Raw genomic sequence first — 14,940 nt, 5'->3', positions numbered from 1 at the left:
TTTTCAATTCGCTACTTTATAGCGAATTCTTAATAGGATGCTATAAAAAAGGTATAATCAAGGACCAAGGTCTGAGGCTAAGAAATTTATCCTAACACATCAATGACAACTGGCTGAGAGAGAAAGAGAAAAAGAACGTCTTACCTCCTGCAACAGATGCCGTCGGTTGCGACCTCAGGTATTAGTCCTTGTGGTCCCGTAATAATTCTTTATCAATACAATAATTGATTGAGAAAGAAAAAACAAAGGAACTACCAAGACGGTGTCCCAATAGTAAATAAGAGAAGAAGAAAAGAAAAGGAAAGAGAAGAAAAGGAACAACTTCAGACACGGTGTGAACCGATTGTAAAGATGGGGGTAAAAAATAACACACAAGCTAGTCAACCCATACAATTTTATAGAAGGTCTAGGGTCACATGATTTATCCATTAGTATAAAAAACAATCACAAAGGGAAAGACGCTTTCGCATCCATCTCTCAAAACCCGAGGTCATTGAAGGTAGGAAAGATTTTCTTATACACTCCCGTCTCAAGAGAAAAAATAAATAAATAAATAAATAAATAAAATAAATGAATAAATAAATAGTAAACAGTGAAGTTGTCTGAGTACATTTTAATACAAATAACTGTTAATTTTGGGTCCAAACACTCAAAATTCTAAATTTAGATTCCCGGGACATGGATCCAACTTGATAAATTGAACAAATCCAAGAAAAATAAGTTTTAAGGGGTCGAAGCAAAACCCCCCCCCCAAAAAACTGAACCTTCAGCCAATCCCTGGTCCAAACATTCCAAACCAACATAAAGTGTATTCAGACATAGGGCAAGCTTCGTAATCGGTTTTTGTCAAAATTTGACTGCCAAGCCGGCTGAACTGCTAGTAAATAAATAAAAATAAAGGATAAAGAGAAAAGGAAGAAAAAAAATGGGAGAGGTAAATAAATAATTACCTATTTTCTGAGAGTGGACTGTTAGTGAATTGAATGTAGGCAATTCCAACAGTATCAATTCTCACCCTCTGGGGGAACTTGCTGAATACCTACGCAGTTGAAATGGTACCATTGATTGCATTCATCACAGCATATCATTGGACTACAATTATCCGGTAGAACACATCCTGGGCAAATACATGCATGTTCAGCATCATTTAATAAATTATCCACCATCATATCATGGGATAATGAAGGATCCTGGTTGAGGCAACTTCCACACCGCCAACTCTCCTCTTCTGGTGGAGGTCGATATAGACCAACACAGGAAAAATGGTACCAGTCATCACAGCAGTCACAACATATCATGGCACTGCCATTGTCTGGTTCACCACAATCAGGGCAAATCCAACCAAGCTCTGTGCCCTCTTCAATAGGGTCTTCAAGTACAGATGTACAGCCATTCAGATTGTCATCAGCATTCCCCATCAAGGAATCAAGTCCATCAATGGGTTCTTGAATAGACGACTCCAAGGGATAGAGGTGCTTCAGGGAATGAACTTGCAAGGAGCCATCTCCTCGTTTTATCTGAGCAGATCTCACCAATCCGTCATCTCCTGTAAATAGACGTGTGACCCTACCCAATGCGCAAAATGGTCGAGGTTTGTTAGGTAGTTTGATTGGGACTACATCTCCCACACAAACAACTGGTGAAGTCCCTCCTTGTTGTCTTTGAGCATGCTCTCTTATACTAAGCAGATAATCTTCGTACCAAATTTTCTTAAATCTTTTTAATGCATCATTCCTGCAATTTAAGGACTCTAAGAGTTGTTTCCGAGAGGGAGGTTCTAGTTGATAAATACCCTCCCCATCCATTCTCAAAATCAAACGAGGGTTTACTACAGGGCGTAAAAAGTGATTTGGACTTATTATTTCCAAACTTGAGTCAGATGAACTTCTGTAAGTCAAGGGACGGTCATTTATGGCATTTTGTACATCAGAAATAATTGTCAGGAGATCGAAATAATCATGACTAGCTCGTCCAATTAATTTATACAAGCAAGACTTGATGGTTTTAATCAGTCTTTCCCATACACCTCCATACCAAGGAGAGTGTACAGGGATCTTAACATGCTTGATTTGGCATGTCCCCAATTTCTCCCTGAATTCACTGGAAGCAATCACCTCATGAATCATGTCACATCCAGCCACAAATGACTTAGCATTGTCACTATAAATATGCGAAGGAATCCCATAAATATTTGAAAATCGAATCAAGGCCATTAGGAATGAGTGAACAGACATATCCTCAATCAGTTCTAGATGAACTGACCGTACCTCCAAACAAGTAAAGACCAGGATATACATCTTCACCCTCTCCCCACCTCTCAGAACCCACAGATGACCCGTATAGTCTACTCCTGTGTGCAAAAATGGTCTTATCATATTCACCCGATGTTTAGGTAAATCAGCTATTTTGGGGTAGGTAAATGGAATAAAGTTAAATTTCTGGCACAAGGAGCATCCTGATAAAATTCTCTTTACCGCCTGCCTACCCTGGGGTATCCAGTACCCAGATAACCTGACCTTATTCAAGGTAGCAGGAACACCCAGATGCTTACACTGGTGGTGACAGTCCAATATTATGAGATTAGTAAGATGGTGATCCTTAGCAATAAGCAAGGGATTAACTATCTCGTATTCATATACAGAGACCTTCCCAATTCTTCCCTTGGATCGAATTAATCCTTCCTTATCCAAAAAAAGGTTTAGACTTCCCACTCTCGGTGGTATTGACCTACCTGAAGGATTTTGTAAGTATTCTAATTCCTCCCAGAAGGATTGTTTCTGCATTACTTTAATCAAGTGTGTCCGAGCCATCTTACCAAAGTCGGAGTCTCTTTTCCTCAACCTATTAATAAACTTGAACACACATGTGGTGACATTTAATAGTTTAGACAATGAAGAATATCTATCATATTGCACAACTGGCTCCTCCTGGCTGTGCGAAACAGCACAAACCATCGAAGATACAATCTTTTTGCTTTCTGGGCTCAAACAACTCAAAGGATTTTCAGGCCAAGAAATCGGTTGGTCTCTTAGCCAAGACGGTCCAGAAACCCAATATTCCAAATTGGCCCTCAGTTTAGAGGTAGGAATACCCCTGGTGATAAGGTCAGCGGGATTCTGTGCAGTAGGCACATATTTAAACTGAATGGCCACACCAAATTTAGACATCAATTCAGCCTCCCATTGACTAATGTCCTTCAATCTATTCATGGCAAAAACATTCTTGCTATTAGTCCGCCTTGTGACCAACCAGGATAATACTATTTGTGAATCAACTGCAAGAAATACCTTTTTGAAACTTACATTAGAATAGGCCTTCAACAAAGTCGGAAGGCACTTGATGGCCAAGAAGGCCGATAAAAGCTCCAGAGTTGGTAAACTCTTCGATTTAAGAGGCGCCACCTTTGCCTTGGAAAAAACCAGAGATGAAACCTTCCCCTGGACTGCATATGCTGCAAATCCATATGCCCTTTTGGATGCATCACAAAACAGAAATAATTCAGCTTCCCTCCCTTCGTCAAGGGTTTTTCTAGGGAAGGTAACAGAACCAAGTTCTGACAATTCATGAGCGATGACTGCCCATTTGGATTGAAGTTCACTTGGCACAATTTCATCCCACTCAAAACCTAATTTCCACAACTCACTAACAAGAGTACGTGCCTGTATAGATACCGGCAAACATAATGAGAGTGGATCGAATATCCTTGATGCTTCAGACAGTATATGCCTTTTAGTTGCTGCCTCAGGGTTACAATTATAGGAAGCAATATTGATGGTATCAGTAAGAGGATCGTAACGATAACCTAATACCTTCTCCCAAGGACAGCTGTGACTCACAAGAGTACCATCTCTCCTCATTAAATCGTGTAATTCTGTATGATTAGAATTGCAAGATTGGAGTATGAATCCTCCTTCTTGCAATCTTTCTACTGCTCGTGTATACAAGCCCGTTAACTCATCCAAGGAATTGCTTGTTTTAATCAGATTATCTACATAAAAATTAGACTGTAACATCCCAGTGCAATCATCCAAAGGATAACGCCCAGCATGAAATTTTAGTATGCAATTCAAGATGAATGGGCTTGCACTAAACCCAAATAAGATTGTTGTGTAACGATAACACATTAGCTTATTATTTTTTCGCAGAAAGAAACAAAATTTATTCTTATCAGATTCACTAGATAATCGAATCATCAAGAATGCCTTCTTGATGTCTGCTAAAAATACATACCTATTTGTTCGGAAAAGCAGAGTTAAATCAAGCATGTCCCCTGTTAAGTTGATCCCAGGATAAGCAGCATCATTTAGAGAGACAGAGTTCTTAGTTTTAAAAGAACAGTTAAAAACTGGTCGAATTTTAGTTGTAGTTGTATGCTCGTCTTTGAACACAGGTCTATGTGGAACCCACACATAATGCTTGTATTCCTGAGGGGAGCATTCTAGGGGTTCAATTATCCCTTCTCTTTCTTGGTCTTCAAAAACCTTAATATACTCCTCATATAAGTCCTTCTTCTTTAAATTGAATACTACTCTGTCCAGCACCTTAAGTGCTATATGATGGTTAGATTGAACCTGAGATAACTTGTCCTTATGCCAAGGCAATTTAACCAAATAATGACCATCTTTATAAACTATGTTTTGCATGAATTCTTCCATCTTTTGATTGTCATAGTCAGAAACCGATTCTATGTCAGGCAGTCCCAAGGATTCTAGACTAAACATCCATTCCAAGCCCCGATCCACAGTGCTTCCTTCAAAAATGTCGGCAAATGGATCCACATAGGTCGGAACAGGATTCACAATACTATTAACCAAAGAATCGTTACAATAGTACTGCCTGTCAATTTCATAGCTCAAGGCTCCCGGAGTTATAGCAATCTTACTGATTTGGTTCTCATGCAAAAAATGTTTTGTATTTCCTATGGGGATAATGCCAGCGGATGTCTGCCAAGCCGCACCATTCATGCATCGTGTTATCTTCATGGGACGCATATATTGAATCAAATCAATTCCCATGAGACCCCACAATTGTACACTGCCACTCTCTATCTCTGCAGCAAAGGTATAATTCAGTTTTCTTAGGTTTTCCCAAACCAGAGGAAGGTCTGGTACTTTGTGAGACAGATTCAATTCGCAATCAATTAGAATAGGTAGTTGGGGGGCTACTCCTGGCAAGACCTCTACAACTGCTGTTAACTGCTTGAAAATGCGACGTTTTCTCCCCACAAAGGTCACAACGTCCATGGCCACCTCCTCCCACGAGTCTGGATCGCACTTCAGGTGCTGAAGAACCCTTTCAGAGAAATATGATCTCTGACTGCCTGAATCAATAAGGCAATTCAGAGAAACTGAGGAGGCTCCCCTTTTAATTGTGATGTTGACCATTGGCAGTAGGTTTTGAATGTCCCCAAGTTTTGTACTTATGCTAGTATTTATTTCTGTTTCCTCTAGTACAAATTGAGGACACATAGAAGCATAATGCCTCCGAGACTTACAATACCTGCAAGGGAATCTAAATCCCTTGACTCCTGGACAGGCTTTCTGATCATGGCTGGCAACTGTGCAGAACTCACATAATCCAAGTTGCCTACAGCGTTGCAGGCGCTCATTGTATGAGGGATAGGTAGTACACTGAGAACTAGTGTGTCCATTTCTTGCACAAAAATTGCAATAAGGAATCTTGTCTTCCAAGTCTAGGTCTGCGTGAAAACTTTGTAATGCAGAATTTTTAGGTGGGCTTCTCGTCCAAACAGCATTTGACCTTGGCTTAAACCGTGGAATCAGTTCTGTCTTAGGAGTTGAAATAGGTTTAATCCGGAGTAATGCTTTAATAACTTCGTGACTATACTGCAGTATGCAGTTCAAGCCAGGATATGGTGTGCTAGAGCCTCTAATGAGCTCTGCCTTTATCTCATCAGGGATCTTATCAAATAGGATATGAGCCACCAGACATCCACTTCCGGAGTCCTCAACTAAAAAATCATAACCATAGTCTGAATCTAACTCACCAAGTTCATACTGAACCTGGGAAAGATATTCCTTTAGTTGTTCGTAAGACTTGTCCACCTTAGGTGTAGACTGCACTATTCTTTTAAAAATTTCTTCCCTAATGGCTTCTCTGTCCCAGTATTCCTCTTTTAAAATATTTATGGCCACATCATAATTATGGTCATTTTCTGACAGGTGATGGATCAGATGAAATGGCCGACCTGCCTTAAGGCATATGAGTTTTTCCTTCTTTGAGCTCACTCCAGATGTGCAAAACTCAAAACGGGTTAGGAAATCCCGCAGGGCAAATTTATTGGTTTTATCAACGCCAGTAAATGTTGGACATGTTATTTTAGGCTTCGCTAATTCAATGCCAGATTGAGCTGGGGAAGGTAGAGTGGGAGGAGTTGAGGTTAGTAAAGGGGAATGGATCTCTGGAACCGGTAAGGAAGCATCTAACTGCGACAATAATTTATTCACCCTGGTTTTGTAAGTGAAACTGTCTGTCAAACAGCTCCTCATCTCAATCGATGGTGTCTCCTTCATTATTTTCTTGTCAATATGCAATAACTCTTGGAGCCACTGGAGAATGTCTCGTTTATGAAGTTCTAATACATCTCTCTCAAGAGGTTCAAGTCCACTAAGATTTTCTAGTGTTAAGTCTATCATCGTACGAGTGACTCTCTGATCTTCCAATAAGGATGACCGTGATGATTGTTCAACTTGTAAGGAATTCATTTTAATATAAAAAACAGTACCTGTTGCAATGTATAGCGAATTCTTAATAGGATGCTATAAAAAAGGTATAATCAAGGACCAAGGTCTGAGGCTAAGAAATTTATCCTAACACATCAATGACAACTGGCTGAGAGAGAAAGAGAAAAAGAACGTCTTACCTCCTGCAACAGATGCCGTCGGTTGCGACCTCAGGTATTAGTCCTTGTGGTCCCGTAATAATTCTTTATCAATACAATAATTGATTGAGAAAGAAAAAACAAAGGAACTACCAAGACGGTGTCCCAATAGTAAATAAGAGAAGAAGAAAAGAAAAGGAAAGAGAAGAAAAGGAACAACTTCAGACACGGTGTGAACCGATTGTAAAGATGGGGGTAAAAATTAACACACAAGCTAGTCAACCCATACAATTTTATAGAAGGTCTAGGGTCACATGATTTATCCATTAGTATAAAAAACAATCACAAAGGGAAAGACGCTTTCGCATCCATCTCTCAAAACCCGAGGTCATTGAAGGTAGGAAAGATTTTCTTATAACTTAAAACATCGATAAAATATGGTTTTCAATTCGCTACTTAAAACATCGATAAAATATGGTTTTCAATTGGCTACTTAAAACATTGATAAAATATGGTTTTCAATTCGCTAATTAAAACATCGATAAAATATGGTTTTCAATTCGCTAATTAAAACATTGATAAAATATGGTTTTCAATTCGCTACTTAAAACATCGATAAAATATGGTTTTCACTTCGCTACTTAAAACATTGATAAAATATGGTTTTCAATTCGCTACTTAAAACATCGATAAAATATGGTTTTCAATTCGCTACTTAAAACATCGCTAAAATATGGTTTTCAATTCCCTACTTAAAACATCGATAAGATATGGTTTTCAATTGGCTACTTAAAACATTGATAAAATATGGTTTTCAATTCGCTACTTAAAGCATCGATAAAATATGGTTTTCAATTCGCTACTTAAAGCATCGATAAAATATGGTTTTCAATTCGCTACTTAAAGCATCGATAAAATATGGTTTTCAATTCGCTACTTAAAACATTGATAAAATATGGTTTTCAATTCGATACTTAAAGCATCGATAAAATATGGTTTTCAATTCGCTACTTAAAGAATCGATAAAATATGGTTTTCAATTCGCTACTTAAAACATTGATAAAATATGGTTTTCAATTCGCTACTTAAAACATCGATAAAATATGGTTTTCACTTCGCTACTTAAAACATCGATAAAATATGGTTTTCAATTCGCTACATAAAGCATCGATAAAATATGGTTTTCAATTCGCTACTTAAAACATTGATAAAATAGGGTTTTCAATTCGCTACTTTAAACATCGATAAAATATGGTTTTCAATTCGCTACTTAAAACATCGATAAAATATGGTTTTCACTCCGCTACTTAAAGAATCGATAAAATATGGTTTTCACTTCGCTACTTTAAGCATTGATTAAATATGGTTTTCAGTTCGCTACTGTTGTGGTTGCAAGGTTGAACAATAATTAGTTCGGAAATACAATGAAGACGCAAACAACAAGATAACGCAATAATAAGTGTATTAAAGAAAAGGTATATTTACAATATGTACAAATGACGGTGTCGAGTCAGAGAGTCTTGGTGGGAGGACATGTACGCTCTTCGGCGTCACTTCTGGTGGCATTTGAGTAAGACACACCAAGGCCAACCTAGGCTTGCCATTTATAGTGTTATGTTATTCGCATATGCAAATAAGTGGTTGCCACCACAACACCCCCCTCCAAAGATTTGAAGTCACACAGATTTCAATATCTTTTTCTTTTTGGGTTTACCATTAATGGTTCATTCACTTTTCTTTTCCTACCTGATCTTCGGGGTTCAGGTGCATTTTGAGGCGGTTCCAAATTAAAAGATTCATATATGATATCCATGGTGTCCTCCTCTTCGACTGTTGTCGTATCATCATCATCTTGGATATGACGTTTTTTTATCTGATTAAGGTGCCTTTTATGTATATTCTGTGGACCTTTAATCATGTATGTACAATCACCAATGCGTTTATCCACTACTCCACATTCCCAGTAAGATGTGTTATTTCTGTAGCACTTAAAATATACTCGATCTCTCGAGTTATATTTCTTTCTTCTCGTGTGTGTAGTGTTTCGGATAATTGCCTGCCTTGGCAATAGTCTGTCAAACGCTGATTTTACCTTTCTGGCAAACATTAGATCAGCTGGTGATATGTTTGATGGTGTACTAGGATGTGGTGTAATCCTATATACTTGCAAGAATTGTTGCAAAGCCTTTTCTGTTGGTGTTCCAATGGATTTCTTTAACGCATGTTTTAGCGTGTCCACGAACCTTTCCGCGAGGCCGTTCGACCTTGGATGATACGGCGGAGTCGTGATGTGCTTCACTCGGAACGTGTCGCAAAATTCCTTAAACTCTGCGGATGTGAACTGCGTTCCGTTGTCAGTGACCAGTGTGTCTGGTACACCGAATCTTGCAAACAACTCGTGTAGGAGCCCTATTGAGTTGTTCGTTGTTGGATTCCTGCAACGCATTACCTCCGGCCATTTTGTGAAACTATCCACTACAATTAAATAATAGTTTTCACCTACTGGACCAGCGAAGTCCATGTGGATTCTCGACCATGGTTGGTCGGTTTTCGGCCAAGGTTTGTGTACTATAGGTGGAGATTTTGCCGCTAACTGGCATCCTTTACATTTATTAATTGTTGTCGCTATGTCAGTATCCATGTTACGCCAGTACACGTAGCTTCTCATTAACGACTTCATTCGATTTATCCCCGGATGTCCTGTGTGGAAATCTCTTAACATCCTATTCTGCAATGTTTTGGGTATTACCACTCTCTCGCTGTACAGTAACACATCGTCACATATGGAGAAAACTTCCTGCACCTTTGTGTCCGTTATAATTTTCTCTTTTATGCCCATTATATATTCGTCTTTCTCGGCTTCCCTTTTAATGTCCAACAAAGTTACGGGTAGTTCCTTAATGATGTTTGCTACCATACTTTTTACTTCAACATTTGTCCGAATTGCTGCAATGACTGATTCTTCCAGATTGTGTTTCTGTGGTATCAGTCTTGACAGTCCATCGGCATGGCAAATCTTTTTTGATGCTAGATGTTTTAGCTGGAAATCGTAATTAAGTAGTATTGTACCCCAGCGCAGCAATCTATTTGCGGTGTATACCGGCAATCCTTTTTTTGATCCATAGATCGTGACTAACGGTTTATGGTCGGTTTCAAGTATGAATTGTCTACCATATAAATATCGGTGAAATTTAGTCACGGCAAAGATTATGCTTAACGCTTCTTTTTCGATTTGTGAATATGCCCTTTCGGCCGGTATCAGCGTTCTCGAAGCGTGCGCTATTGGTTTTCTAGACCCATCCGGCATAATATGTTGAATGCATGCTCCTAAGCCGTAGGAGCTAGCGTCACTAGCGACGACTATTTTTAAGTTTGTGTCAAAGTGCGTTAAGAATAATTCGGAAGTTAGTGCGCTCTTTATTTTGTCAAAAGCGGTTTGACATTCTTGCGTCCAGTTCCACGGTGTATCCTTTTTAAGCAGATTATTTAAGGGGGCTCGCAAGTTATGCATTCCTTCAATAAAAGATTGGTAATAATTTGCGAGTCCTAAGAAACTCTGCAAGGTTGTTACATTATCGGGTGCTGGCATATTTTTTATTGCTGCAGATCTGTCTGAGTCTGGACGTCGTCCATGTTTGTTTATTATGTGTCCAAGATACTTAATCTCGCTCATACAAAAGTCACATTTACTTTCTTTTACTTTAAAGCCGAATTTTGTATTCGAGTAAATACTTGTTTCAAATGTTCCTTATGTTCTTCTAGGGATTTGCTCCTGACAACAATGTCGTCCAGGTATGCACCAACTGTTGTGGTTGCAAGGTTGAACAATAATTAGTAAGGAAATACAATGAAGACGCAAACAACAAGATAACGCAATAATAAGTGTATTAAAGAAAAGGTATATTTACAATATGTACAAATGACGGTGTCGAGTCAGAGAGTCTTAGTGGGAGGACATGTACGCTCTTCGGCGTCACTTCTGGTGGCATTTGAGTAAGACACACCAAGGCCAACCTAGGCTTGCCATTTATAGTGTTATGTTATTCGCATATGCAAATAAGTGGTTGCCACCACAACAGCTACTTAAAGCATCGATAAAATATGGTTTTCAATTCGCTACTGAAAGTTTCGATAAAATATGGTTTTCAATTCGCTACTTAAAACAGCGATAAAATATGGTTTTCAATTCGCTACTTAAAATATCGATTAAATATGGTTTTTAATTCGTCATTGAACACACTGATAAAATATATTTTTGAAGTCATCGTTTAAAACACTAATAAAATATGTTTTTTGAATTTTTCATCTAAAACATCTATAAAATATGGGTTTCAGTTTGCAACTTAAAACAGTGATAAAATATGGTTTTTGAATTCGTCATTGAAAACATCGATGAAATATGTTGGTTTTGATTTGTCATCTAAAGCATCAATAAAACACGGTTTTCAAATTTACTACAACTGGCAAAAGTTAACTTTTCTTGAATTGGAAAATTTTTGGATGCAGATAATCAGAAAACTAGAATTTTTTTTAACTGAAAAAAGTGCTAAAAATAAGCACTTTTTCAGTTTACTAGAAATTTTGCCAATTGATTTCGAATGAGTGCTTTATGCTAAATTGAGGTTGAATATGGTTTAACTCGTGCTCATTATTGCATTAAATATCAATCCCTATAAACCTATAATATCCCTAACCATGCATCGAATAAATACTATAATACTTATTATCTATGTACGGGGAAAAATAAACGAATAAAGATAGGGGGGATAGTTTTGAAAGCCGATTTATCATAATTTTTTTGTAGGTTTCCGACTACTTTTTGATTGCATTTGAAAGATTAGAGACTAAATTTAATTTCCGAAAGGAAAATAATATTTGTACACGTGAAAAAAAAAGTTATGAAAATGTTTTCACGACAAGCTAACCAATTTCGCTAAATTTTGAAGTTAAATAAATTCATTGTAAAAATCCTTTAAAAGATAAATATTAGTTTTCTGGGTCTATTTCAAAGATAATTAGTAGAGTTAAGTTCTAAGATATTGAATTAAATAATAAAAAACACCTTGTTTGTACAAAATATAAATTAATTAGACCCAAAACCGAGTGATTCTGCCCTTCGCAAAAGCGCAGACAACTAAAGTTTTGTAAACACGGAATATACGAAAGCCCAAAATTTCAGCCAGTCGAAAGCCTGTGAAAATGACGTCATGTAAAGAAAAGGAAGGAAGGGTTGTGCTAGTTTTCCTTTTTTCCCAAACGTGCATCCGTACATTCCTTTTCTGAACGTTTGTATCATTATTACCATTTTTAATTTAATTATTTTTCTACGTTTCTGTTTTTAAATTATTATTTTTAATCATTGTTCAATATTATATAAAAATTATATTATGCCGAAAGTTTCACATTCATTTAAGCAAGGAAAATATTAAAATCATACATATAAAAATTATGCGAAACCTGTAATTTAAAAAAAAAGTAGAGATATTTTTTGCTATTATAATATTTTTGTGTGAAAATATTAAATAAACAATGCTTAATGCAATGATAATATCGGTAGTTCGAGAAATTCATTTTTCTTCGAGTTGTATAGAATTTATTAATACGGACTTTAGGGGTTTTTATCGTAATGTTCCTGTAAAAATGAAGTATTTTTCAACAGTTACATTTTACGATGCTTTATTTTCATAATAAAGCAAAAATAAATTAGATCATTTTTTTACTACTGAAAAACCATAACTTTAGTAAAGGTATTTTTTTGTTTAAACAAAATAATACATTTCCATTAAGATTTAAATAAAAATAATGGATTCAATATATTTCGTGATCATTATTTGATAAATACTGAAAATTTCATTAAAATTGGCTAATTTCCTGGTTTTTAGTGAATTTTTAAGTAAAGGGAGGAGTCAAAATGTTTATTCATTTTGTACGTACCTATTATAATATATATTATCGTAATAAAAGTCCATACAAAATTTCAGTCAGATCAGTTTTTGAGAAATAGTAGAACGGATCGACAGATATATATATATATATATATATATATATATATATATATATATATATATATTTTATAGGGCCATTATTTTATTAATTTTATATTATTTTAAGAAACCTACGGGCATAGTTATTGAATTTAATGTCGGAGCATACTCAGGATTAGAAAGAAATGTTTTTCATAAAAGATTGGTGCATATGGCCTTGTGGCAATATAAACTCATGAATAATTGCTGCATAGTTTTAAAGCAAAGCATTGAACAGGAATCAAACTCTTCAATTTGCAAGGTAACTTATGAGGGAAAAGGCTTTTGCTGATCACGAGATTTGAAAGTGTTGGGGTAACATTAGTAAATATAATTCTAGTCTCTATTTATGTCCATAAAGTCTGTGTGCACTTTAAAAAATGTGTAACTTTATTTGTATTTGCAATAGAAATAATCTGTAAAATGGATTTGAAAGAAGTAAATCTATGTTTTTTAAGCTTTTATTGAAATTTTATTTAACTTACCACATGCTCTCCATCATTAGCAATACAAAGGGTAATACGATTTTGAAGTTCACGAAAAACATTTTCCAAATGATTTATAGTAATGCCTGAAATCACATTAATTATTCTAACTTTCAAATCTTCCAATGAACTAGGTTTGGTTGCATACACAATTGTTTTCACATGTCTCCATAAAAAAATCTAATGGAGTCAAATCTGGCGAACGTGGAGGCCAATGAAATGGTCCACCCCTTCCGATCCATCTGTTAGGAAATTCCTGATTTAGAAACTGTCTAACACGCCGAGCAAAGTGACAAGGAGCTCCATTTTGTTGAAACACTGTATCATCTTTGAAGTTTAATTGTTCAATCTATCGCAAATATAAATAAAGTTATACATTTTTTAAAGTGCACACGAACTTTCTGGACACCATGTAATGTGTGTGTTATTGTATCCGTATATGTGTGTATCATCAAAAGCGTCTATCATGATCAATGTGTGTTGGAAGCATCTATCTTATGCAATGTGTGTGTGTGTGTGTGTGTGTGTGTGTGCATAAAATAAAGCAGTTCATTTAACATCAGTCTGTGTAGTATACAGAAAAAGAACATACCTCTGTCTGTTGTGTCGTCTTTTCTTCTCATTATCAAAGTTCATCTCCCTACAAAGGAAACCAACAACAATAGATTATATATTTGATACAACTTTATTCATGTTTGGGAGTTTGTGATGGTTACATCTTGCTAAGACCTGTTGCGTTGTGGCGGGGATGTTTATATGACCGGGTATTTACTGTACCAAATTAACCTATGCTGTATTTATGTGCGTTTGCGATGTATCGTGGACGGGTTCTGTATATGTGTATACTATTTGCATCGTGATGTGTTGAATGTGTACGTGGCGTTAATAAATGTCTGTTGTGTTCTTATCATCAACAGACATTATACATGTATTTTTTGTTGTGTAACAGACTGTTGTCCTCCGAGCCTTAATGTCTATTTTATGGCCCGTGATTCATCTAGGTGTTGGTGCGTGCATGTCAAAACATAATACACATAATGTATATATGACGACATACCTGTTTCTGCCATTGTTTCTTCTGGGAGGTTCAACCGTTCTTGGGGGAGCTGGAATCTGTTAACAACAGGAACACTTCCAGACAGGGCCCAAGACGATGTGAGACTTTATGTATTTTATTCACTCCCAGGTATTCGTCATAGCAGAAGAGAGTGATCGACGATTTTGGGTTGGGGGTGGGTCTTCTTTGCCTCCATTCTGATACTTCTCCTTCCTCATAGGGGAGACCCAGTTTTAGCCCATCTGTTTCTCTTGGTGTCCTATGTTAATGTAGACATTGGTTACCTCCCTTGCTTCAGTTACATGGTTACCTCCCTTGCTTGTGGTGATATAAATAGGAGTCGGCCATCTTGGTTTAGTCAGTTCGTTCGTACAGTTTAGACAGACTACAAGTGTCTCAGCAAATGGTAGCAGAGATATCCCTCTGTGTGCGACAAAACGAAAAAAAAAAATTTTTTTTTTTTTTTTTTGTACAGCTTGTCTGTAGCACTAGACAGATCGGATATCGGATATGGCAACTTCGAACAAACAACCT

At 36.7% G+C, this 14,940-nt stretch overlaps 1 protein-coding gene across 1 annotated transcript; it reads right to left on the bottom strand.

Annotated features, from left to right (window-relative positions):
- Positions 1-1,004: 1,004 nt before the first annotated feature.
- LOC145288220 (uncharacterized) lies at positions 1,005-6,533 on the bottom strand. Its single transcript, XM_080136263.1, has 3 exons — positions 5,094-6,533; positions 2,732-4,976; positions 1,005-1,546 (listed from the first exon to the last, which is right to left on the bottom strand). The coding sequence occupies exons 1-3, from the start codon at positions 6,531-6,533 to the stop codon at positions 1,005-1,007; spliced, it is 4,227 nt and encodes a 1,408-aa protein (XP_079992389.1).
- Between the last annotated feature and the right edge of the window lie 8,407 nt (positions 6,534-14,940).

This window comes from Euprymna scolopes, chromosome 11, assembly GCF_053919585.1.
Source record: "Euprymna scolopes isolate OS-2025 chromosome 11, ASM5391958v1, whole genome shotgun sequence".
NCBI classification, from domain to species: Eukaryota; Metazoa; Mollusca; class Cephalopoda; order Sepiida; family Sepiolidae; genus Euprymna; species Euprymna scolopes.
Note: the sequence above shows the minus strand (reverse complement) of the source record. Positions and strands in the feature narration are given on the sequence as shown.

Coding starts and splice junctions, on each gene's coding strand:
- LOC145288220 (XM_080136263.1), bottom strand. CDS start 6,533: ATGAAGGAGACACCATCGATTGAGATGAGGAGCTGTTTGACAGACAGT. Junction 4,977..5,093: donor AAGTACCAGACCTTCCTCTG/GTTTGGGAAAAC, acceptor CGTCCCATGAAG/ATAACACGATGCATGAATGG. Junction 1,547..2,731: donor ATACTTACAAAATCCTTCAG/GTAGGTCAATAC, acceptor GTCTATTTACAG/GAGATGACGGATTGGTGAGA.